Below are 24,681 nucleotides of genomic sequence, written 5' to 3'. Positions count from 1 at the left end.
TTGAAGGGAGTAGTGACCTGCTGTGCCGTTTGCCTCTGGCAGATCTGGTCTGAGATGGCGCTTGGGTTCACAAGGCCACTAGGAAACTTGACAAGAGCAGGTGTCTCCGGGGAAGACGTGGGGACAAAAGCCTGATTGCACAGGTCAGGAGAGATTGGGAAAGAGGAAGCAGAGCCAGGGAGTCCAGACAAGTCTTTCAAAGAATTTTGCTTCAAGGGGAAAAGAATAAGGAAGGGTGTAACAGCTAGAGGAGGAAGAGAGGCCAAGGATTTTGTTTTCTAAAAGGTGGAATAAACAGCATGTGTAAGGCTGTCGGGAAAGATCCGATGGAGAAGGGGAAACTGCGGTGCAGGACAGAGGGGAGAAGTCCCTGAGGGGGCGAAAGCCACGGGCCAGAGTGGAGAGGGAGTGAGCTGCACCCCACGGCATCCAGAGTCGTGGGCAGGACACAGCAGCTGGGGGAGCCGCTGCTGGGACATCCGGGTGTCCTTCCCGAGTGCTCATTTTCTCAGGGAGCGAGGTCTTTAGCTGAGAATGAGGATGCTTTTTGTCCCCTAGTGAGTCCACTGTAGCAAAAACAGAACTGGCTCTGGTGAGTCTTTCTGTCCCAATAACTCACTCTGTTAGAAAAACAGTGATGAGACACTATAAGTTAACTGCTAGACAAGGCACAGTGGTCACATCACAGGAGACCCGAAGCTTCAGGTGGGCCAGCAGTGGTCATCCCCAGCCTAGCCCCACATCGCAGGGGGCAGCAGCAGCAGCTCTGGCTCCGCGACCTCTGCCCTCTCACAGAGGGGCCGCAGCTCTCGATTCTCACACTAGGAATGGCAAGAGACTGCTTCATGGGCGTGATGTTTCTTATTAGGGTGGTGAAAATGTTATAAAATCAGATTGTGAGGTTATACGCCTCTATAAACATAACAACAGTTCATTGACTTGAATGCTTAAAATGGATGAATTTTATGGTATATAAATTACATCTCAGTAAGGCTGTTTTTAAAAATAATTTAAAGGGCTTCCCTGGTGGCGCAGTGGTTGAGAGTCCGCCTGCCGATGCAGGGGACACGGGTTCGTGCCCCGGTCCGGGAGGATCCCATGTGCCGTGGAGCGGCTGGGCCCGTGAGCCATGGCCGCTGAGCCTGCGCGTCCGGAGCCTGTGCTCCGCAACGGGAGAGGCCACAGCAGTGAGAGGCCCGCGTACCGCAAAAAATTAAAAAATTAAAAAAAAATAATAATAATTTTAAAATAAGATTGTATGGCTAAAACATGTGATGGGCTTCTGGAATAAAAGGGGCCTTTGTTTCTACGTGACCTTTCTCACTCGAAGAGGGTCTGAAGCACCTGGACTTGTGTTTAGAGCTCGGAGCAAGCTAGGAACTGGGTAACTGAATTAACCTGGCCTTAATCTAATGCTGGCTTAGATTCACCAAGGTGATAACAGGCACATGGCTTCAAATGTTCATAATAAAATGTTGGGGGAGTGGTGTACAGCTCCCATCACACGTCCTGCTGAGTGAGGCTCAGAGTGTGATCCCCTTGTAGGAGGCCTTCCTCCATCCAGGGGCTGCCTTCAGGTGCCCCTTCTTCCCTGCAATCAAGCCAACCTGGTTCTCTCCCAAGTAGAACTTGAGAGGCTGTGGACAAGCTACTTCACTGCTCTTTGCCTCAATTTTCTCATCTGTAAAATGAGTGTAATAATAGCATCTACTTCATAAGTTTGTACAGATTAAACGGAAGAATGTTTTAAAGCTCGGTGCCTGGCTGATAGTAAATTCTCCAAAAATGGCAGCTATGATGACTTGTAGCAGAAATATTACTCTGGCTCAGACCGCCTCCAGCGCCTGAGAATCTGGCGTCATGGCAGTATTCGTCCCGGCTTTCATAAAGAACGAGCAGATAGGATGCTATTCTTGTGGCCTGTTTCTCATTTATCTAATTACGGTTACCTGAGTGTTGCGTCTAACAAAAATGAGTCGCTGTTGTTTCGTTGCAGACAGTTGCATCTATAAAAAGGTTTGCCCGTTTAATGGTGGCTCTTTTTTGGTTCAACCCTCTGCGTCAGATTTCCAGTTCTGTTGGAACCAGGCTCCCTGTGCAATTGGTAAGGAAACCCTTTATCATATGTTCTTTCCCGCTCAATAGACATATCTGAACTGTTCCATCCTATGTAAGCAAACTAACTCACTGGCTTACCGCTAAATTGCTGTGAATTCTGTGAGTATAATGAGTACTCAAAGCCTTCTTCTTCTTGAATTGTTTTTCATTTTGTTCCCCTTTGGGGACTGTTGTCTTCCGCTGTTCCTCCCAGGTCTTCTCAGTGCCTGAGCATGTGAGCATTTGAGAGCAATTAAATATCAGTTTCAGTAGATCTTGAACAAGATCTCCAGCCTTGAAACGCTGACAGACCTGGGGGAGGAGCACAGTGCACTTGGAGTCCTTTTTATACATTTTGAAGCTTGAAAGTCTAGAATTACAGAAACTCAGGTACTTTGCCTGCCACTGAAAACTCAGGATGTGAGTGGTGGTGCTTCGTTTCTGTGATTTAAGATCCACAGCTGGGCATCTGCCTGGGGAGAGTCGGATCAGAGCAAGAATCTTAGCACTGTTTTCCTCAAAGTAGAAGGCTTTGTTGATAGGTAAACATGATGGAGTTTTGAGAGGAGAGCAGAGGAATGGATCCAGACACTCGGAGGATGGGGTGGGTTCTGATGCAGATTAGTTATGGTAAAAAAGGGAGGGAAGGGCTTCCCTGGTGGCGCAGTGGTTGAGAGTCCGCCTGCCAATGCAGGGGACGCAGGTTCGTGCCCCGGTCCGGGAAGATCCCACATGCCGCGGAGCCGCTGGGCCCGTGAGCCATGGCCGCTGAGCCTGCGCGTCCGGAGCCTGTGCTCCGCAATGGGAGAGGCCACAACAGTGAGAGGCCCACGTACCGCAAAAAAAAAAAAAAAAAAAAAAAAAAGGGAGGGAAGGGTTGGAAACGGCTCTCAGGTCTGAGCCACGGCACTGCACCGGGCCCCCACTTGAGAGGTCAAGGCTAGAGGCGTGGGTGTGGTAGGAAGAGTCAAGGTGAAGCCAAGAGAACGGATATGTCGCCAAGGAGAGAGGGCAGAGGGGGTGGGCCAGCGTGAAGGAGAGAGTGCGAAGTGGCCGGTAAAAAAGACAAAGGTGGGCTCACAGGGCCACTGGGGCATCTATGGCACCTGGAAGTCATCAAAAAGATCTCAAGAAGAGGGGCCAACGTTTAACAAATAACTCAGCAAACCCACTGAACCCGAGGGACACTGTGAGGGGCAGTCCCTGCCCAGACACACAGACAGGAGGAGCATAGGGGAGGGTGACCCAGAGACAGGGAATGAAGAAGGAGTAAAGGCTAGGTTCCCGGGTGGAAGGCATGTGCGAAGGCCATGTCAACCTGCAGTCTGGACCACAGGGGGAAGGTCTCCAGGACCTGGGTGGGTGGTGTGCCTCCGGAAGATCGGGTACAGGACTGCAGCAGGAGAAGGGCACAGGGAGAAGCTGGGACAGTGCACACGTCACTGGGCAGAAGCTTGGCTAAGACAGGCTTTCCTGGAATTGGGGGACACGCACCCGTGAAGGAAGAAGAGAAGCAGCCAGAGGAAGGGGAGAGATGGGAGTTGCCAGAGAAGCAAGGGGGATGTGAGAGGGTCCTGGCAGCTCCACAGCCGCAGGCACAGGCTGGGAGCGGACGCCCCATTGCCTTGCAGTGTGTGCATTCCCCTACCTGCTGGCCTTCACCACCGACTCCATGGAGATCCGCCTGGTGGTGAATGGGAACCTGGTCCACACGGCCGTCGTGCCTCAGCTGCAGCTCGTGGCCTCCAGGGTGAGTAGAACTGGGGTTTTATTTCTGTCTGAGGGGCTTTGGGCACCCCCAGCATGATGAGGTTTCAGGCGGGCGCAGACATGTTCACGGTGAGGCTGACAGTGCCAACACCTCGTGAGTGTTGAGATGAGAAAGCTGAAAACAGGCTCATGGGTTGGGTTTTCCTGTGCGAGTCCCCTTGGGCTTCAAAACGCCCCTCCTTAGTGTTAAGAGTCGTCGGTGCTGGTGGCAGTTGGGGAGCGCCCAGCTGAAAAGAGAAATCCCCCATCAAAGCCTGGGTCACTACTGCCCTGAAGAAGAGGCCAAGTCTAGAAAAGTAAGAGCTTGCAATGTTCCTTTCTTCCTTTGCCGCTGTCTGTCCTCAGTTTGAATTTGTGTCCCACAAACTATGGCTGACAGGCTAATTCATGTCTGGTAACAGAATGTGAGCAAAACCGAAGGATGCAGGAATGACGATCTTCCAAGCTGTCTTCTACTCCTGGCGCATAATCCAGCAGGTCTTGTGCTAGTCCCCTCCCCCAAGTCAGCCCCACACCCTCTCCCTGGCTCTGCCAGGCCAGGCTGGTGCCCTGCTGCACGCCTGGGGCACTTTTCCATCCTGACCTGCATCACATTTGGTGGTGGGTGACTGCGTACTTTCCCCACTGCACTGACAGTTCTGTGAGGGCAGAGACTGAGCATCTTATCCACTAACGTAGCGCCAGTGGGGTGCTGGTAAGTGTGTAACCACCACCAGCCCTCTGGAAAATGGGTGTGTGTACATATACACACACATATATGGACATCAGTTGATTACAAATTTTACTGATTATAAAATGTAAATAGCTTACAACTTACAAATAATAAAATACGCAATGCTTTTATCTTAAAGTCCATTTAGCCAACTGGCTCTCACAAAATGCTTTTGTTAATTTTGGCTGAATTCCTTTCTCCGTAGCCAAACTAATGCTGCAGTTCAACTACAATTTTATGGTTGGAATTATATCTCCATCCGTTCTTCTTTTTCCAAGTTTGTTGTCATTAAATCTGATATGTGGGGCTTCCCTGGTGGTGCAGTGGTTAAGAATCTGCCTGCCAATGCAGGGGACATGGGTTCGAGCCCTGGCCCGGGAAGATCCCACATGCCACAGAGCAATTAAAGCCTGTGTGCCACAACTATTGAGCCTGCGCTCTAGAGCCCGCGAGCCACAACTACTGAGCCCACGTGCCACAACTACTGAAGCTCGTGCACCTAGAGTCCTGCTCCGCAACAAGAGAAGCCACCGCAATGAGAAGCCTGCGCACCACAACGAAGAGTAGCCCCCGCTCACTGCAACTAGAGAAAAGCCTGCACACAGCAACGAAGACCCAACACAGCCAAAAATAAATAAATAAATTTATTTTAAAAATCTGTTATGTGATCTATTAAACTATTTTTCACCCTCGTACAAATTATTAAACCAAAACTTCTCTCAATTTTAGCATTAGATTCAACACACTTTTAATTTTAATCTTCATTATTAACATTTTCTTCATCACTATAAGTCTAGACAATCAACAAAACAACATATCAAGCTCTGATTTGTAGCATTTGCCGATTTCCATGGTGTAAACAGTCCCACCATGACTGATCTCAAGCTTCCCACGTGACACGATAGAACACAGCGTTAGGAGCCACTATCACACAGCATTGCCCCACCCGCCCAAGACAGTGTTCATGTAAATTACCTCAAGAGCTTGGAGAATACTCAAGGTAGTAAAATAATTAGGAATGGTTGAATTTTGATATTTAGTTCCTTTGTTTTTTAATATAATTTAAGTTTAATAATGGCTGTGTTTAGCAGCCAGCTTGCAAAATCCCTGAAACTCAGCGTCCCTGAGTCCACATACCACCGCCGTTACCCCAAAGCCAGCGCATCGAGGGTGTGCTTGAGTATTTGCTGAATCACGAGAACCCATTTCCCCACCTGTGACATGGTCTGACTGAATCCCAAACCCTCTCCAGTTCTAACCTCCAGGTGCCCGAGATCCGTGTCGGGGAAGTGTGTTGTGTCTGTGTTTGCAGCAGGTGTGTGGGAAATTGACTCTTTTCTATTGTGCATCAGCAAACAGATAAGTGGGTGAGGTGAACGCTCAGGAAACGTCTGAGTGCAGAGCTGGAAGCCGCTTCCCCGGCTCCTTCCTGCACCACAGGCCCCAAGGTGGGGGGCAGTTGGGGGCCCTGCAGTGATGACAGAAGGGCCGGTGGGTGCAGGGCCTGTAACAGCAGGTGGCTCAGTAACGCCTTCTCTTTCTCTCTAGTCGGATATATACTTCACAGCAACCGCATCTGTGAACGAGGTCTCATCCGGAGGCAGCTCCAAGGGGGCCAGTGCCCACAATTCTCCTCAGACACCCCCGGGCAGAGACACTCCAGTGCTTCCTTCTTCCCTCGGGGAAGGTGAAGTCCAATTTTTACTGACTCATGATAGATAGTTTTGATCCGTTCTGATTTCTCTAGTTCATTGTCAAATACTGACATGTGACTACTGCCGAAGGAACTCACGATTTGAAGCCCTAAAAAAACTTGCATTGTGGTTGCATTCTTAAGAAACCTTGTGACAATGCCCCCCCCAAAAAAATCCCATTATGAAAACAGTTGTTGCAATGGGGAGAAGGGAGTTGAGGGCTAGAGAGATTCCAACTTGCCCCAGCAAGTTATCTTTCCTTCAGGGATGTTAACAGTATAGTAGGTTTTTATAGCTTAAAGGACATAGTCATAAAACCCACACATTACTCAGCACCCAGCTTTCACTCTGCCTGGCTTCGCCCTTGAACCCCGCCCGCAGGCCTTTGTTGTGGTTACTGCCTCGTGCTTTTCCTAACTTCTCACCACATAAGTCGTCACTATGGCTCGTTGTCGTGAGAGCCTGGAGCTCCCGAGCAGGACAGCTGTGCTTTTCTTGTCGACTCCTTCCTCCTGTGCACACGTAACCAGGAGTGGGTGCGTTTTTCCCCATTTACCCATGAACACGATGCCCTTAGAAAACAGAGCCGTCGGGCACCCTCACTTTATTGCCCCTAATGAGACTTGGGAGGTCAGCCTGCAACATAAACTCTTCCTTCATGCTAACTATGTTGAGGAACCAGGAATTATCCTCTTGTGAATAACATGAGCTCTTCTTAAAGTTCTGATGTTCTTTTCGAACTCTTATTTCAGGTGAGATTCAGTCCAAAAATCTATACAAGATTCCACTCAGAAACCTGGTGGGCAGAAGCATCGAGCGGCCTCTGAAATCACCCTTAGTCTCCAAGGTCATCACCCCGCCCACCTCCATCGGCATCGGCATCGCGGCCATTCCTGTCACTCACTCCTTGTCCCTTTCCCGCATGGAGATCAAAGAGATAGCAAGCAGGACCCGCAGGGAGCTGCTGGGTAATGGCTCTCGATTCTTGTGTTTGCACTGTTTGTAAAGATACCCGCTGGGGCTTCCCTGGTGGTGCACTGTTTAAGCGTCCGCCTGCCGATGCAGAGGACACGGGTTCGTGCCCCGGTCTGGGAGGATCCCACATGCCGCGGAGCGGCTGGGCCCATGAGCCATGGCCACTGAGCCTGCGCGTCCAGAGCCTGTGCTCTGCAACGGGAGAGGCCACAACAGTGAGAAGCCCGCGTACCGCAAAAAAAAAAAAAAAAAAAAAAAAAAAAAAAGATACCCGCTGGTTTTATCTGTGGATATTAACTGTCCTCAAAAACAATTAGCCCTTTCATAAGGGATTTATAAAGAAATTATAGTGTACCTACACCGAGGAATACTATACATCATTTACCCAAAGACAATGATGTGTCAATCTGTATTTATTGATGTGGAAAGTGCCCAAACCATGTTCGGGGGGAAAGGGCAGTTTGTAAAACAGTAGGTTTAGTCTGATATGACTTTTTAAAACATAAGTATCTATATATGTCTAATTTCCTAGGAAAGTGTCCAGAAGGGTTTATATCCTGCAGTCCTCAGATAACATTTTACATTCGTATATCCAAAATTTTAATTTACTTGGGGTTTTTTTTTCCACATGCTTTGTTTGTTTTCTTGCATGTCTGTGGTACAGTTCAGTTATCCGTCTCAAAGCCCCTGGACTGTGGGGCAGTTCTATGGGGATGGTAGAGATGTAAGATCTTTGCTGTGCCCTCCTCTCTCAATTTACAGGTGGGAGACCAGACCAGAGAAGCAAAAAGCACCATGATGATTGTGAAAATGCTAGACTGTTATAAAGATTTTTGTTCAGAATTGTGAAAACAAAATGAGGAAAAATGGAAATGTTATGTCAAACCAGTAAGAACTGGTTTGAAAACTTGAATTGGCATCTGCACGGCATAAAACTGCAAGGACAGCTGGCCTTGGCACATGCCTGTCCTGCAGTAATGTTTCCTGACCAACTGGAGAAGGGGATTCGGACCACCTGACAGGGCAGGCCTTGACATTGGCAAAGTCAGTTGGTTTTAGAAGTTGGTGGCTTCCAGGGCACTTTTAAAACATATGCATTGCTATTTTTAACCCACTATACCCTTAGAAAGCTTGATCTGCCAACTATTGTATAAACCACTGTGCTTTTCAGAAATTGAATCTCTGAGTTGGAGAATTACAGTTTCCAGTGGTAGGACTGTAGATTTTCTCTCCTTCATTAAACTCCTCTCTTTTTTCCCCAATACATATATTCATTCTAATCAGAAGAAAAAAAGACCTTCTACCAACAAGACAACAAGAAAACCAATTATTTAAAAATACAGACTTTATCGTCATTCCTCCTGCCTCGATCCCAATAATGCACCAATACCCAACCAAGAGGAAAAGGGCATTTTCTGTCTCTGTGGCAGCCCTGTGGTAATGACCCTCTGACCTGTGATTCTCCCCTGCAATCCAGGCCTCTCCGATGAAGGTGGACCCAGGGCAGAAGGAGCACCAAAGCCCAAGTCAAAAGCCCGGAAGCGGGTGGAAGAAAACCAAGGAGGCCCTAAACCAGGAACAGTGAGGTCAACTAGCAGCGAAAGGTAAAGAGGGACGCAGTCCCCAGCAGCCCCTTCTCAGGGTGGTGGCCCCTGAAGTCACAGGACAGCCACAGGGCCCTTTCTGCTGACTGATGACGCCATGTGCCAGCCCCTTTGGCCAGCAACAGCAGAGGGTTAGCAGCCAGCTCCCCCCTGAGGATCTCCATAGAACACTGCCTGCCAGGGAGGGGCCCAGACAAATGGGTGACCTCACTAGCAATCCAACAAATGCACACTAAAGTACACTGAGACTTTTTTTGCTCACCAGATTGACAGGGATTTTGTAAAACAAGAATGTTCAGTAAGAGTGACAGGTGCTCTCCAGTACTTGTGGTGGGCGTAGAAACAGGTACAGCCTTTCTGGATGGCCGTTCAGTATCACATGTCCATGAATATTTGTTGAATCCCACTGATTTGTCCCCTGAGGTTCTCTGTGTCCCTCAATAACATCTTGCCTGCTCCTGTGTGGAGGGCAAGGGGGCACATGTCCAGGCTCCATTAAGTCATTCAACACACATTCTTGGAGCACCTGGCACTGAGCTGGGGATATGGAGATGAACTTCAGGGGTTCACAGGCTGGTGGGAAAGGCCAACAAAGACATTCTAGGAATTACAGCATTCCAGGGTGGCGGGTGGTGCAGAAGAATGAGGGATGCCATCACACCACACCTGGGGCGGGGGGGCGTCCCAAACATCAGGAAAGGCTGAGCCCAGTCTCATAAATCAAGCAAGCATTAGCCTGGCCCAGAGAGAGGCAGTACTCACTCACGCTTTAATCCAATGCACTTTCATTGAGCCCCTACTGTGTGACCAGGCCCCTGCCCTCATGGACTTTACATTCTAGTGTGGAGAAACAGATAATAAACCTGTGAACGTGGGGCTTCCTTGGTGGCGCAGTGGTTGAGAGTCCGCCTGCCGATGCAGGGGACACGGGTTCGTGCCCCGGTCCGGGAAGATCCCACATGCAGTGGAGCGGCTGGGCCCGTGAGCCATGGCCGCTGAGCCTGCGCGTCCGGAGCCTGCGCTCCGCAATGGGAGAGGCCACAACAGTGAGAGGCCGGCGTACCGCAAAAATAAATAAATAAATAAATAAACCTGTGAACAAATAAGCAAACGCTATCATTTCCATTAGTGACAAGCACTGCAAGGAAATCTATAAGAAGGTAGTGATGGGGGTGGGGCAGATAGAAGGTCTACTTGAGGTGGGGGCTGGGAGTCAAGGAAGGCTTCTTGGAGGAAGTGGCATTGAGCTGAGCTTTGAATGAGAAGGAGCTGGGGGAACAGCCCCGCCGACAGCAGGAATAGCAGGGGTAAAGGCCCTGAAGAGAGAGAGAGAGAGAGAGAGAGAGCGGGAAGAGAGTGGGTCAGCTTGAGCACAGACAAGGATGCAAGGTCAAGAGCGGCCAGAGGCTGGGCCAGGGCTTTTACAGGCCCCATGAGTACTTGTTGAATGAATGAACTCCCTGAATTTGGTCAAATTGGTTTTGCAGGTATCAAGAGAGTGAGCGTCCTGAATGCAGGAGAAAATAGAGAGGGCGGGGGTGGGCTGGGAGGAGGCTGGAGGGGTCAGCAGGGCCAGGGCCTGTGGCCCGGCGTTTCAGCCTTGTCTTCAGGCCGTGGAGAGCCAGGCGAGGGTTTTAGACAGAGTGACATTATCCCGACATTATCCCGATTTTCCTCACAAACACCTGTGTGTCACCGCTGGCCTTTAAAACCCATAACCACCCATGAGATCGGGGCTGTCTGCCTGCAGAACACCAGCTCTGCTGGGGTGGGGGTCACTCTTGCACTTCCCCACCTCTCCCCCATAATGGCAGGGGCGGGGGAGAAGGGCTCCCGAGTTTAGGGGAACAGGAAACAGAGCAGCCAGCTCAGCGGTGCCCCAGGACCCGTTCCCAGTGCCTTTTCTCCTCTAGGATCACGTCGAGCTCCTTGGAAAGTCCTTCCACTTCCGAAGCCAATCCCGAGGGGCGTTACCAGTCGACAAGCTCCGACCCGGACCCTGTGGCTGAGCGAGAAGGCAGCCCTGTCTGGGGCAGCAGCCCCTTTCAGCTCACAGCTTCCTCGGACGAAGACATTATTGACTTGAAGTAAACAGAGTCCCAGTCGAATTTGCCATCTTTAATTTTCTTATGGAGGTTTATACTCTTTAAGCAGTTCCGACATCAGTTCTCAACAAAATGTGGCTTTTAGCCTGTCCGTGGTCTGTTGGACCAAACCTTCTGCACCCTCGGCCAGTTTGGGTCACTCTCCAATGTCCGGTGCCATCTTAACCTTTGTTTCTTTCTGTTCAGGAACCATCAGTACCCTTGTAATTAAAGGTGGTAGATTTCATTGAGGTTTTAGACTGAAACTTTGAATAAATCAAAAATGTTCCTTCTTAGTTACTGCAACCTTCTCTTATATTTTATATACTTAGATGGAAAAGTTATTTTTTCATTACAGTTTTGTTTTGTCACATACTGTGTTTCTTTTATAAAGAAAAGCCATTGCTTTGAAAATTTATTATAAATAAGTTTTCTTTCTGCACCTTTGGCCCCTGTTGCTGTTTCAGTTCACTGTGATTGGAACCAGCTGCGTTTCTGCCTACAGACTTTTGAGAAAAGCTGAATTTTTAGATCTTCGAACCTCCTGCTTCTTTCTCTTTGTGTCTCACAAAAAATAATAAGGTATAGGAGCCTGTTAAAGAGTCTTAAGATTTTTTTGGGGGGGTTATTGTTATTGTGAAATCATATAACCAAGAAACAGTTACTCTCCATCATCAAAAATATCATTCTCAAATCCCCTCCTCTTGTTCCAGTCTGCTTTACTCTCTCACATGAACCAAATGATTATCCTTCTTCTTATCATGTATCTGCCTTCCGTTGCTCCCTCCTTAAAGTGAGAAGAAAATGTGAGTCTGGCCAGGTGAGAATGAAACAGTGAGATGTCAGCCTCTAGCCAGGGGAAATCAAAGGAGGGAAACCTAGTTTCACTGCTATTGTAACAATTTTAAGCGGTGTGAAGAAGATATTACTTTTGGCTTTAGTCTGATGGATTCCATTTTATTCTGTCTCGCCTTGCCTATATTACCCAACAAAAGAAACTTGAGATCATTTCCCCTGTTAAAGTGGCTCTGAGGAGTTCTTCTGCAGGTCTTCTCACTAAGTGCAGAGGCCTGCACTTGACATGACCTTGATCTGATAGATTTCACAGAAGTTCTGGACCCTACGTCCTCTGGACCTTGCACACTGTGGGGAGAGCTCCCCTCTCTGCCTGTGGCACAGACGGTCCAACATGAAGCATCCGAGCTGAAGGTTGCCTGGTCCCCTTCAGCAGAAGGCAAGAGGTGAGAGTATTAACGACAGAGCTTTTTAGGTGTGCCCAGGAGTCTCCCCACAGTCTTTGTAGCATTCAGCATTCCCGTTCTTCTGTGTTTTGTTATGCCCTTTTTGTATAAAGGGGGAAAACACCCGATCAACTACATACTGTATCTCAACCTCACCTAAAGTTTTGTGAATTAGATTCTATTATTCTTGCTTTTCAAGTAAGGAAACTGAGGCTCAGAAAGGGGCAGTGATTTGAACCTGTGAGTTCTCTGACCCCAGAGCTGTGCTCTCTCCCCTGTCCACCATATAGAGCCAGGCTGAGTGCCTTGTATCGGTTGAATCCGGCTGGTGTTTTTCGTGTTAAAATACTCTGTGAGCTTCATGAGCTTGTATGTGTGTTTTTCCTGTCATTTTTTTTTTTTTCTGAAGTTTCTTACTTCTCAGCCTGGAATAGAAAAACCAAGGGCTATCTAGACCATTCTTTCAAAGAGATGGGCAGCAAGTGGCACCCCCTGATTTGACAAGAGTCATAGATCTGAGGAGTGGATGTAGAAACGGCAAGAGGTGGGGGCCCTACTAAACAGACTGACGGTGCTTAGCTTATAAAGGGGGAGCGGGAGGCTGATCTGGCAGCAGAAAAGGCCAAGAAGTGAGCACTGCACACTCATGGGGGGGAGGTGACCAGCAAGAGGGCAGGAGCACGTCTGTAGGGATCCATGGCTCAGAGGGCGGGCTGGCCTTAGCTGGGCTCGCTGGGTCACCCAGTTTACAGAAGCCTCTCTGCATATCCCTCAGGCTGAATTGCAAAGTAAACCGTCTAAATGCAGCGTTTGCCCCTGAAGTCTGAGGCATCCCTCCTCTCTGCAAACACCAAGTACCCACTGTCTGGAGCAGGAAATCATGTCCATCGCGGGAGGGAGAGAAGTAAACAGGTGATCACAAGCAATGATAAGTGCTAAACATTTATGACTGGAGCACAGATGCTGAGGAAGCACAGAGGGGCGGTTGCCTAAGTCTTGAAAGACAGCACTACCAGGTGACTGCACTAATCATACAGGCTAGCATTTGAGTACCTGGCATGTGCCTGGTCTTTTTACATATTGCCCCGACTCAAAACCCTCCTGCAAGATAGTTAACTGTCATCTCCACTTAGAGGTGAGGAAACGGAGGGCCAGAGAGGGATTAGAAGCTAAGCCTATCACTCTCTTAGCCCTGGTTCTTGCCGGAAATACACAGCACTCCACCGCAGTTGCCTGCACCCAGAGAGCGCGGCATACAAACAGCGAGATTCTACAGCGCACTGACTTCATCGTACTCACCTCCAGCAGTGACCTGGGTGCACGCACACAGAGAGGCTGGCTATTAACATCCGCAGGGAACTCAAAATTGGGAGATATTAAGATGAAGATTCCAAAGTCAGGGTTACCTATGAAGTGAGTGGAATTTAACAGGGAGCGTAGAGCTCACTGATTTAAGCCCAGATCAGTCACAGCTATGAGGCATGAGGGACCCCGCCCAACACGGGACCTCAGCACCCGAAGGTCCTGGTCATCGTCGGCAACCTGGGCCTCCCCCCGGCCCACCCCAACCCCGAGTCGTGACGAGCACGGAGGTGGGCTGCGGCGCCAAGGGCCACGCCTCTGCCCCGGCAACGAAGCTGGAGCGCCAGGCTCTGCATCCGAGAGAGTGGGTCAGAACCGTTGTTTGGAGACCTTCCGCCCTGAGGCTCTAGGTGGGCAGAAGTGCCCAGGCCCCAGGGCAGCGGTTAACGCTGAACAGGAACCGCAGACCCGACCACGGAAGAGAGTCGCTGCTGCCCAGAGTGGGGGCGGGAAGTTCTGGGCGCGGCCCACGTGCTCGCCTTCGTCCAACTCCTAACCCCATTGGTTGAAGCTAGATTGAGAGGCGGATCCAGGCACAAGTGCAATCCCCGCCCTCCACTCTCATTGGCCGGCTCGGTGTGAGGCATCTATATGACCCCGCCTCCGAGCTCGCATCACACTCCTATTGGATGGCTGTGTGCTCCGGCCCAGCTACAAACTCCGCCCCACCTATACACTGGATAGCTCTGTCCTAGGGGTGGTTCCAGTGCTCGTCGCCTACCGGCTCTTTGCTTCCATTGGTCCGCTTTGACTTCAAGGGCGGCTCCTAGCGCAGAGGCGAACACCGCCTTGAGTTCCCATTGGTTACTCCCATACCCGCCGCCGTTCCGACCCCGCCCCAGAGCCACCACTCACCGTTCATTGGCTGGCTCTGGCCTGACAGGCCGGTGCAGGCCGCACTCGCGGGACCCGTGGCAGTACAGGCGTCGGAGCTGACCGGGCAAGCGTTGGCGGCGGACATGACTCCTGGGGACCAGGAGGAGACCCAGCCGCTCCTGCGGCCGCCGGGCGGCAGGTGAGCGGACAGGGGAACCCGAGCCCCGGGGGCGCTGCCTCGCCCCTCCCGCTGCGCCAGGCCCCGCTCACCGACCTCCCCGTCCCAGCAGCGCTCCCCGCAGCCGCCGCGTCTTCCTCGCCGCCTTCGCCGCTGCTCTGGGCCCACTCAGCTTCGGCTTCGCGCTCGGCTACAGCTCCCCGGCCATCCCGAGCCTGCGGCGTGCCGCGCCCCCGGCCCTGCGCCTCGACGATGCCGCCGCCTCCTGGTTCGGGGTGAGGCCTCGGGCTCACCCTCCAGCCCTCCTGGGACCCTCCTTCGCCCACCCTTAAGATGGGCGCCAGGACCCTCCCCCTGCCTGGCTTCGGGCGGGCACTGCGACCCTCCGCCGAGTACGTCCCGGCTCCCCTGCCAGGGGTCGCCCATCCCCTTCCCCCAAGGCCGCTGAGGGTGGGGTAGAGGGCGAGGTTGGGCCGCGGCACCCTCCGGCGCCCCCTCCTCAGCCGGCGGTCGCCCCGCCCCCAGGCCATCGTGACCCTGGGCGCCGCGGCGGGGGGCGTGCTGGGCGGCTGGCTCGTGGACCGCGCTGGGCGCAAGCTGAGCCTCCTGCTCTGCGCCGGGCCCTTCGTGGCCGGCTTCACCGTCATCACCGCGGCTCAGAACGTGTGGATGCTGCTCGGAGGCCGCCTCCTCACCGGCCTGGCCTGCGGCATTGCCTCGCTAGTGGCCCCGGTGAGTGTGTCCCCCAGCCTGGCGCCCTGGGACCCGGGAGAAGGAGCAGACCTGGGGGCCTTGTTTCTCCCTGGCTGCGGCCCCCTGCCTACCTGGCACCATGCCCCTTCCCTGCTTCGTCTTCCTTACACTCCAACGGGCCTTGGAAATAGCCGCTGTTACTGTCCTTGGTTACAGATGAAGTGAGCTTAAGAAACCTGAAGTCCTTTGTTTAGGCACAGCTAGTCAGTGGTGAAGCTATTACTGTAGCCCAGGATGGTGCCACTTAACAAGCTCTCTCTTTTGCTCTACAAATAAGATGGTATCTGTAGATGGTCAACAGAAGCCTCACAGTATGGCTCAGATCCCCCCTTTGTCATTCAGACCACTGACTACCGTTTAGCAGGAAAATCCTGTTCTGGTTTGTCCCCAGGGGCAAAGCCTGCTGGGACCTGCCCTCCCCTTCACTGCTCAGGAACCTGACCTCCAGCCACTTCCCCTGCTTCTCTCTCACCACCTCCTGACTCAGCACTGCCCAGGCTGCCTTTGGAGCTGGACATCTGGGTGAAGTCCTGGCTCTGCCACTTACCAGGGCAGAGCACGTCTCTGCGCCTGTAAAATGGGAATAATAGCATCACCTCGTGCTGTGGTTGTGAGGCTTCAGTGAGACCCTGCACATACAGCCCTGGCCCTGGCATGGCCTGTGGAAGGACTTTGGACCCTGGCAGCTGGGATGGTGACCCATGAACTGCCGCTGGTCATGAGTTTGGATGATCAACCACCCACACCCTAACCTGGTCAAGATGGAGAGCAGTAGCTCAGAATCCATCCCTTTGCACCTACCACTCATTTCAACTGCATTTGCTGGGTAACAGGCAGCAGCTAGGTTGGATTTTATATTTTGGAGGGTTTTTTTTACTGGGCAAAAACACACCTGTCGGGGCTTCCCTGGTGGTGCAGTGGTTGAGAGTCCGCCTGCCGATGCAGGGTCACAGGTTCGTGCCCCGGTCCGGGAGGATCCCACATGCCGCAGAGCGGCTGGGCCCGTGAGCCATGACTGCTGAGCCTGTGTGTCCAGAGCCTGTGCTTCGCAATGGGAGAGGCCACAACAGTGAGAGGCCCGCATACCGCAAAAAAACAAAACAAAACAAAACACACCTGTCTTAGACATGGGCATAAGGTATGGAATAACCTAGAAGCATGGGCAAGGGCTTTCTGGCTCCTGAGCCCAGAGGATGCCGTGGCAGTCACTGATAGCAACTGAGGTGAAGAGTTCCTGCTTTCACTCCAAGGGCACCACTCAAAGTACGGTCCTTGGACCAGCAGCCTGGGTGTCACATGGAGTTGGTTAGAAAGGCAGAATCTTGGACCACCGCACACCTATTGCATCAGGATTTGCATTCTGTCAAGGGTATACATACAATAAATGAAAGGTTGAAAAGCCCTTCTTGCCCCCGCCCCACACACATAGCAGCCACTTCTATACCCTTTCAACACCTGCTGCAGATCACTTGGTGGGGGCAGGGAGGTATGCGGAGGGCTCGGCTGACCAGGGCCTGCAGTTAGGAGCCCGCTGGGCCTGCAGCTGCCCCAGTCGAGGCTCTCCTCAGCTCTGAATGGTTGAGACTTTCCAGTTTTAAGAACTCTTCGACCCCAAGTAAAATCCCATCTTAATTACCAACAGGTCTATATCTCCGAAATTGCCTACCCCGAAGTACGGGGGCTGCTCGGCTCCTGTGTGCAGCTGATGGTCGTCATAGGCATCCTCCTAGCCTATCTGGCAGGTATAGTTTTCGTGTTATCTCTCCTGATAACTGTTAATGGCTTCGTGGCTATTTTACAGATATAGAAACTGAAGTTCAGAGAGGTCAAGGGATTTGCCTGAGGTCACACAGCCACTGCCCAAGATGCCAGGTTCCCAGACCACCTCCCTGAGACCCTGGGTCATGTGGGTCTTGGGACAAAGTTCTGGGGAGAGCTGGAGAAGGTGATGTCCTCATCTTCCCAGAGCAGAAGCGCATTCCAGGAGTGCAGGGAGGGCTGACTGGTTAGGTCAGTACCTCGCTGTGTGGTGGCAAACTAGGGTCCTGGGGGTGGAGGGGGCACTCCAGAGTCTTTAGCCTAAGAGCTTGGAGGACCCAAGCCTGTCTCCCTCAGAATCAGTACTGGATTTGCAGCCTGAAGGAGGCAGGTTCCAGGGGACCCGAGGGTCAGAGCTGGGGCCAGCATGAGGAAGCTTCCAGAGGCAGACTGGAACTGAGCTGGGATAGAAAGAGGGCAGGCTTCACATCTGACAGTCCCAGGTTAGGGGAATCTGCCAGTTACTAGCTGTGTGACCTTGGTGTAGTCACACTGCCCCTGGGAGCCTCAATTTCCCTGTCTTTAAGTGGAGATAATCCTACCTAGTCCGAGACTGTTGAGGGATTAAGTGACACTGTGAAAAGTGCCTGGCAGCAGGTCCCAAATGAGAATTGTCAAGGCATGGCCTGAGAACCGTTGGGGGTGGGGGGGGCTTTGGGCCTGACGGGCTGTGGCAGGGCCTGGGGCACGTGCCCTCTGGTTCTTCAGAGTAGCTGACATGCGGGTCCGTGGTCTTTCATTTTTACCCACTTACCCTCCTGAGTCTCATTCAGAGTCCTGCCAGCAGTCTAGCTGCCTTGCGGGGCCAGCAGTATGCCAAAGCCCCTGCACAGACACTGACGTTCGGGACAGACATGTGGGTCACACCCGTAGAATTTCCTCCAGCTCATCATAATCTGCACTTTCATTGATCAATTTCTGTGAGTTTTGATTGACTGGTTTTCAGTGAAAAGTCTCCCCCAAGTCTGTCCCTCTTCCTCTCCGGAGGCGCCAGCCTGGCCTGCTTCTCGGCAGCCTTCCTGAGAGTCTGCATGTAGGAGGACTATGCATATTTATTCCCCCACTCCTACGTTTTAGACGAATGGTGCCATATACCACGTCAATACAGCAAGCGCCTTTGTTTAATGGCTACATAAATATTCACTGATATACCCCCCCATCGTTTCCACAACATTTCGCAATAATAATGACAAACCCGAGGGTAGTCATGCGAAGGTACTGAGGTCCCCACCCCTTAAGCTGAGTCCCTGGGGATGGCGAGGGGGCAGGCACTCCCAGAGAAGGTCCAGGCTGGCTCACCCCAGCTCTGATGTCTGACCCACCCCGCCCCACCCAGGCTGGGTCCTCAGGTGGCGCTGGCTGGCTGTGCTGGGCTGTGTGCCCCCCTCCTTCATGCTGCTGCTCATGTGCTGCATGCCTGAGACCCCTCGCTACTTGCTGACTCAGCACAAGCGCCAGGAAGCCGTGGCTGCCATGCAGTTCCTGTGGGGCTCCGAGCAGGGCTGGGAAGAGCCCCCTGTCGGGGCTGAGCACCAGGTGAGGGGCTGGGAGCCAGAGCTGGAGGGAGGGGACCATGAGGTATCACCCCTTTGCAGCCAGGGGAGGTCAACACAGTCTGTTGCAAAGGTTGTACACGAACAGTGGCGGTTGGGATCAGGGGTGTTCTCCTGCTCGAGCCCCACTGCTCAGCTGGGCCCCAACCTTGGACATCCCTGGGAAAGCCTGAGCCTTGATCTTCCTGTCCCAGGAAGAGAAAGGCCAGGCCACATCAGAGGAAAATGCAGGTGCAGATTTGAGGACTTACAGGGAGTTGTCAGGCAGGGGAGAAGACTGAGTCTCTGCCCCTTACCTGCTGTGTGACCTTCCCATCTTTAGCCCTAGTTTCTTCATCTGTAAAGTGGGAGTCATAGCACGTGTCTGGCAGTGGTGGTGAGGGTCAGTGGGGCGTGGGGAGGCGCTTGGCCCAGGCCCAGACCCAAGGCTGGTGGGATTCGGGAACCCTGGGCTCTTTGCTCATAGAACATCTTTGTAGATCCCCCAACAAATCAGGAAGGGACGTGGGGAGGTGAGGATCTTGTCACCTTACAAATCGGAGGCTGAAGTGATGCAGGGACCTGAAGCAGAGGCTCCCTTACTCCACCAGGCCTCAGGACGGTGGGCTCAAAGCTGGGGCGCCCTCGGGACAGGGTAGAGAGAAGCACTGATGCCTGGTCTCCATCTGAGCAGGGCTTCCACTTGGCCCAGCTGCGGCGTCCTGGCGTCTACAAGCCCTTCATCATCGGCATTTCACTGATGGCCTTCCAGCAGCTGTCGGGCATCAACGCTGTCATGTTCTATGCAGAGACCATCTTTGAGGAGGCCAAGTTCAAGGTAAAGAGGCCTCTGCCCCGGCCTGCCTCACCTGGATGCCATATGGGTGGGATCTAGTTCCGGGGTCTTCGCCTGACCCGCCTCGGCCCGTCTCCTCAGGACAGCAGCCTGGCCTCGGTCATCGTGGGGATCATCCAGGTGCTGTTCACGGCTGTAGCGGCCCTCGTCATGGACAGAGCCGGGCGCAGGCTGCTCCTGGCCTTGTCAGGTGAGGCCCAAGGGTGACAGCTCAGCCCTCTGCAGGTGGGTGGCCCAGGCCAGCCTCCCACCACAGGCTGGAGGGTCTTTGCTGAGGTCACCACGTTGAGGGAGGAGGACAATGGCTGAGTGTCCCTGAGAACAAGGCCAAGACTTCAGGAGAGCTCTCACCGAGCACTTGTCTGAGACCAGGCCCGTGCTAACGGCATCGCTGCATCACACCTTAACCTTCACAGTGAACCTACAAGAAGGCGCCATCAGGGCCCAGGGTACGATGAGGAAACTGAGGGCCCGGGCTGAAGTGGCTCAGAAGCTTGTGGTCTTTCTGGGCAAGTGACTTTACCTGAGCCCGTTTCCCCTCTGTGAAACGGGGGTAACTGTGGGCCATTGTGAGGATCAGGAGATGATCCGAGTGAGGCTCCTGGTGTTCTGAGCCCCACCGAGCACTTGGTGCTGCTGGGAAAGTGGGTCTGGCCTCTGTGGCTGCTCCTGCTTCCTCAGGCCAGGGAGGGTCTGCTTCCAAGAGCTTCTTGGAGTTTGCTGAGGTTCAAGGTCCAAGCCGGGGCTGGCAGGGCCGGGCCCGGGTGAGTGCAGCCAGGCAGGGCTCTGCTCACTCCCCCTCTCAGAGGCATCCGGGCCACGTTGCTGTGGCCCACAGTGCACTGAGACTCGAGCCCCCCAGTGCCACGTGCCCGGGCCACGGGCCGCCTCCCCCTGCCCTGTCCTGCCCACTGCCGCGCTCCGCCTGCAGGTGTGGTCATGGTGTTCAGCACCAGCGCCTTTGGCGCCTACTTCAAGCTGACCCAGGGCGGCCCCAGCAACTCCTCACACGTGGACCTCCTGGCGCCCATCTCCATGGAGCCCGCCGGTGGCAGTGTGGGGCTGGCCTGGCTGGCGGTGGGCAGCATGTGCCTCTTCATCGCCGGTGAGTGGGGGGGCTGAGGGGGGGGTGAGGGGGCCGCCCTGTCGCCCCCGGGTTCCTGTGGCTCCCAGTGAGGCCAGGCCTACCCGCCCTCGCCTCTGCGTCTGCAGCTCTGACCGTGTGCCAGGCACCAAGCCGAGCCCGTCTCTGCTCCTCTCACACGACTGCCACGGCAGCCCTCCAAGCAGGTCCCTCCTTGTCCCGTTCCGTAGCAAAGGCCTGATGCATAAGAAGTGAGGACAGTGGCCTAAGACTCCAGGCTGGGATCCAGGCCCCCTCAGGCCACAGCTGCGCAGCCCCGCAAGACTTCAGCCCAGGTGGTCTGCAGCGAGCCGAGGGTCCAGCCCCGTGGGCCCTAACGCCTGTCTTGCTCCCGCAGGCTTTGCTGTGGGCTGGGGACCTATCCCCTGGCTCCTCATGTCTGAGATCTTCCCCCTGCACGTCAAGGGCGTGGCCACGGGCGTCTGCGTCCTCACCAACTGGTTCATGGCCTTTCTCGTGACAAAAGAGTTCAGCAGCCTCATGGTGAGTGCGGGCCCTGATGGCCTCCCCTCACGCAGTAGTCGGCAGAGAAGCGCTTTTCAGAATTTCTCTTGTTGCGAGAGATTTGGGGTCCGTGGCTCTGCATTTAGGCTGAGGCCCAGCGTCTTGCGACACCATCTTGGTCAGGGGTGAGGGGGAGCAGACGGGCCAGGGCAGGCGAGAACCCCAGGCTGTGGCCACTCAGGAACCTCCAGGCTGTCCAGGCAGGACAGCAGGGCTGACCTCGTCCCCCATTGGACTCCGGGGACACGGGCTGGAAAGCAGGGCTGTGAGAGAAACTCCGGCTTTGGAGTCAACAGGCCTGGGCTCCGTTCCCCATCTTGGCCGCCTCCCTGCTGGGTGACGCTGGGTGTGCTGCTCACCCTTCTCTGAGCCAGCTTCCTGGACTGGAAATGGACAAGGGTAACGTACCTTCCTCTCAGGGTTGATGGGAGCATCAGTTCAGTTCAACACGTTGCCACCTTCTCACGGATGGGCTGACACAGACATGGTCCCTGCCTCAGGGCCTCCCGTCCGATAGGGGGCACCACTCTGGTGCAGACAGTCAAGGCATTTGTTCAGTCATTCGTTCCCCCCCAGGTCTCCTGGTACGTACCATGTCCAGGCCTGTTCAGGGTGCCAGAACGGCAGTGAATGAGATGGACAGGGTCCCCTTTATGACAAGGACTGGTGTGACAGTGGACAGTGGGGGGAGGATGAAGCACCAGGAGGCCGGGCTGGGGCAGGGGAGGCAGGTCATGAGAGGGGTGGATGCTTGGGGCTGGACCGGCCTCTGTGTAGAGCCTGTGCTACCCCGGGGAGCATGTCAGGAAGACCAGAGCAGAGGCCTGGGGGTGGAAATTACTTGCCAGGAGCTTGGAGGGGACAGACAGTCAAGGAGGGGGATGGCACCAAAGGACCTAAGAGTGACCTGCGGGTGTACAGTGCTGAGAGGCCAAGAGAAAGACTTCAAGCAGCGGGGGGTGGGGTCACCATGTCCCAGAGGAAGAGGAGCTGAAAGGGAGTGGCCTTCGGTTCTGGCACCTGGGAGGTCACTGGGGCTGGGCTGGGAGAGTGGACTGACTCTGACTGAACGTCACCGCTCCCTCCCCCCTCCACGCGTGGGCCCTGAGTGTCCCCGTGTGTGCATACGCCCCCATCGCCACCTGCTGATAGCTCCCCCATTTCCTCCCGCACCAAGAAGAGACTCCTAAGGCGGCAGGGACCACGGAGGGCAGGGCCAAAGCTGAGTGTAGAGCGGAGATCTGTGGGCCCTGGGGTCACACACTGGGGGAGGAAGCCCAGCTGTCACTTGATAGCAGGTCTCTGACCTGGGGGCAGTCACTTCGTCACAGTGAACCTCAGTGTCCCCGCCACACAACTTCCACACCTTGGACAGTGCTCAGCTCAGGCTTCTGGATGGCGGACCCCAGAACCTCCTCCACTCCCCTGAGCCTGGGCAGGGTGGGCCCCGATTGGGGCCTCGGCTTCTCGGCTGGGGCATGAGGGCTCCTGACCTGCCGCGTCCATGCATGGCCTCTCCACTCTCTTTGCAGGAGGTGCTCAGGCCCTACGGTGCCTTCTGGCTGGCCTCTGCCTTCTGCATCTTCAGTGTCCTTTTCACTCTGGCCTGTGTCCCTGAAACGAAAGGAAAGACTTTGGAGCAAATCACAGCCCATTTTGAGGGGCGATGACAGCCCCTTCCCGTGAGTGGCTGCCCCTCCTAGCTGGACCGGCTTTGGGCCTCGGAGGGGATGGTGCCCGCCTGTGACTCCAAACTGAGCCTCAGCTGCAGCCTGGACGCCCCGCCTGCCCCCAGGGAGTCAGGAGCCAGGACTGTAGCCCCTTGGAGCCTTGTCCTCTGGGGCCCCTCCTTCCTGCCCAGCTCTCTACAGCCCAGTGAAGCACGGGGACAAGGTTCCCAGCCCCTGGGTCCAGTTTCCACTGCTGCCCTGTGACTCGTGCGGAGGGAACATCTCGGAGACGCTTTGTTGTCCTGTGGTCAGTCCTCCACGTGCCGTCTCCATCACGACACAAAAGTGACAACAGAGAAGGGGGACTCTTGGTTCCTGGTTTTCTGGAGAAGATGCTTTTGGAGGCTGGGTGATGGCCATGGTTACTCCTCTCACATGGCTGCATTATCAGGAAGGAACTTTGCCAAATAAATATTTGACTCAGAAAATCAGGTCATGACCTCTTTGTGTGGGCTGCAGTCCAGAAGGGCATTTTCCTGTGCCTTCCATAAAACTAGGCCTCCCACGAACTGAGTCTTGCCAAGAACATCTATGGATCTACTTTCTCGTGGTCAGCTAGGCTTGCCTTTGGCACTTGGAGGTCATTCCTGACTCTTTCCTTGGGTTCAGTCCCCTGAATCATTAGTCATCAGATCTTGAGTTCCTCCTGCAAAAAAGAAGCCTCTCTTCATATTAACTTTAATGGAGCCAGAAGTCTTTTACAAATTACTTTTATTGTCTACTGTATAAGTAATACATGTTTATTGCAGGAAAACTGGAAAACAGATTTATGTCATATAATTATTTTCTATGGCAGTTAACCATCTGCTAGGCACTATCCTAAGCACTTTACAAATAATAACTCCTTTGTTTAGATAAATAATAAAATATTCCCACCTGCACCTTACCAGACAGAACCTCTGTTGAGAATTTCGTTCTGTCTTGAAGGATCTCTCCCCCAACATACTTGCTTCCCGGCATCACTGCACAGAAGTGGGACACCCTACTTCCCATTCCGTAACCTGTTTTTATTCACTTCTCAGGCTGTGCAGCCCAGCATGTGCCCACCTTGACATCTTGTATTAAGCTTTGTAATGAGACCGAATGAGACCGGAGACAAGGGGAATGGAAGTGTGGAGTGGTCCAGGGCAGAGCGGTGGGGGAGAGCAGGAGAAATCGCTTAACTTCCCTAAGCCTCAGTTCATTCATCTGTAAAATGGGCATAATGATGTTATCTCCCTCGTGGGGTTATGAGGATGAAAGGAGATGATCACGTAAAGCATTTAGATCTGAGGATGGCACTGAATAAGTGCTCAATCAGTCTAGCTGCTGGTGGTGGTAAGGCTGTGCAGGTGAGGGTGGGAGGCTGTGGTGGAGACAGGGAGCTGCATGCAAGGCTGGTTGTGAGGCTGCATGTGAAGCTCTAGGGGTGCTTCATAAGGGGATATTTGAAATCTTTACAAGTGTTTCTCTTTATACTCTATTTCCTACCCCACTGCCTCAGCAACCTGTGATTGCTACCAACACCTACTTATAGGTACCAAGGACCGTGGACACACACACTTTTCAGAGGTGCCCGTACACTCCCTTAAGGCCTTCCCATCAGAGCACAAGGTGCTTCAGGGACTAAGAGCCAGCCCCAGCTGACAGCCCTGTATCTACCCCAGGAGCCCAGTCCAGCACCATCAGGCACAGGTCCATGAAGAAGTGGGGCAGGATGAGACATCCCCAGAAGACAGGTGCAGCAGACGCTGCGCTTTACCCAGCCTGGGATAGAAATGTGCGCTGCCAACCGACATCCACCCCATCTCCCACTCCCACCCCCAGAACAA

At 53.5% G+C, this 24,681-nt stretch overlaps 2 protein-coding genes across 10 annotated transcripts in view; both read left to right on the top strand.

The window, feature by feature from the left end:
• Positions 1-11,337, top strand: part of GARNL3 (GTPase activating Rap/RanGAP domain like 3) — a 154,277-nt gene extending 142,940 nt beyond the window's left edge. The window contains exons 25-30 of the mRNA XM_081237472.1: positions 1,997-2,104; positions 3,729-3,847; positions 6,128-6,266; positions 7,026-7,241; positions 8,726-8,852; positions 10,766-11,337. Of these exons, the coding sequence (XP_081093598.1) occupies positions 1,997-2,104; positions 3,729-3,847; positions 6,128-6,266; positions 7,026-7,241; positions 8,726-8,852; positions 10,766-10,943 (887 nt within the window). The 3' untranslated portion in view covers positions 10,944-11,337. The remainder of the gene's footprint in view (positions 1-1,996; positions 2,105-3,728; positions 3,848-6,127; positions 6,267-7,025; positions 7,242-8,725; positions 8,853-10,765) is intronic.
• A 3,087-nt stretch (positions 11,338-14,424) lies between these two features.
• Positions 14,425-23,741, top strand: SLC2A8 (solute carrier family 2 member 8). Of its 9 annotated transcripts, none has more exons than XM_081237373.1 (10): positions 14,425-14,554; positions 14,646-14,808; positions 15,059-15,265; positions 16,929-17,028; positions 18,441-18,640; positions 19,331-19,474; positions 19,574-19,682; positions 20,424-20,597; positions 20,974-21,119; positions 22,673-23,741. In XM_081237373.1, the coding sequence occupies exons 1-10, from the start codon at positions 14,499-14,501 to the stop codon at positions 22,808-22,810; spliced, it is 1,437 nt and encodes a 478-aa protein (XP_081093499.1). In that variant the 5' UTR covers positions 14,425-14,498; the 3' UTR covers positions 22,811-23,741. The 9 variants fall into 9 exon arrangements, with proteins under 9 accessions (XP_081093499.1, XP_081093498.1, XP_081093503.1 ...); XM_081237372.1 differs by having other exon boundaries at positions 14,643-14,808; XM_081237377.1 differs by lacking the exon at positions 14,646-14,808.
• The last annotated feature ends 940 nt before the right edge of the window (positions 23,742-24,681 follow it).

This window comes from Mesoplodon bidens (genome assembly GCF_964165515.1).
Source record: "Mesoplodon bidens genome assembly, chromosome: 6".
NCBI classification, from domain to species: domain Eukaryota; kingdom Metazoa; phylum Chordata; class Mammalia; order Artiodactyla; family Ziphiidae; genus Mesoplodon; species Mesoplodon bidens.
Note: the sequence above shows the minus strand (reverse complement) of the source record. Positions and strands in the feature narration are given on the sequence as shown.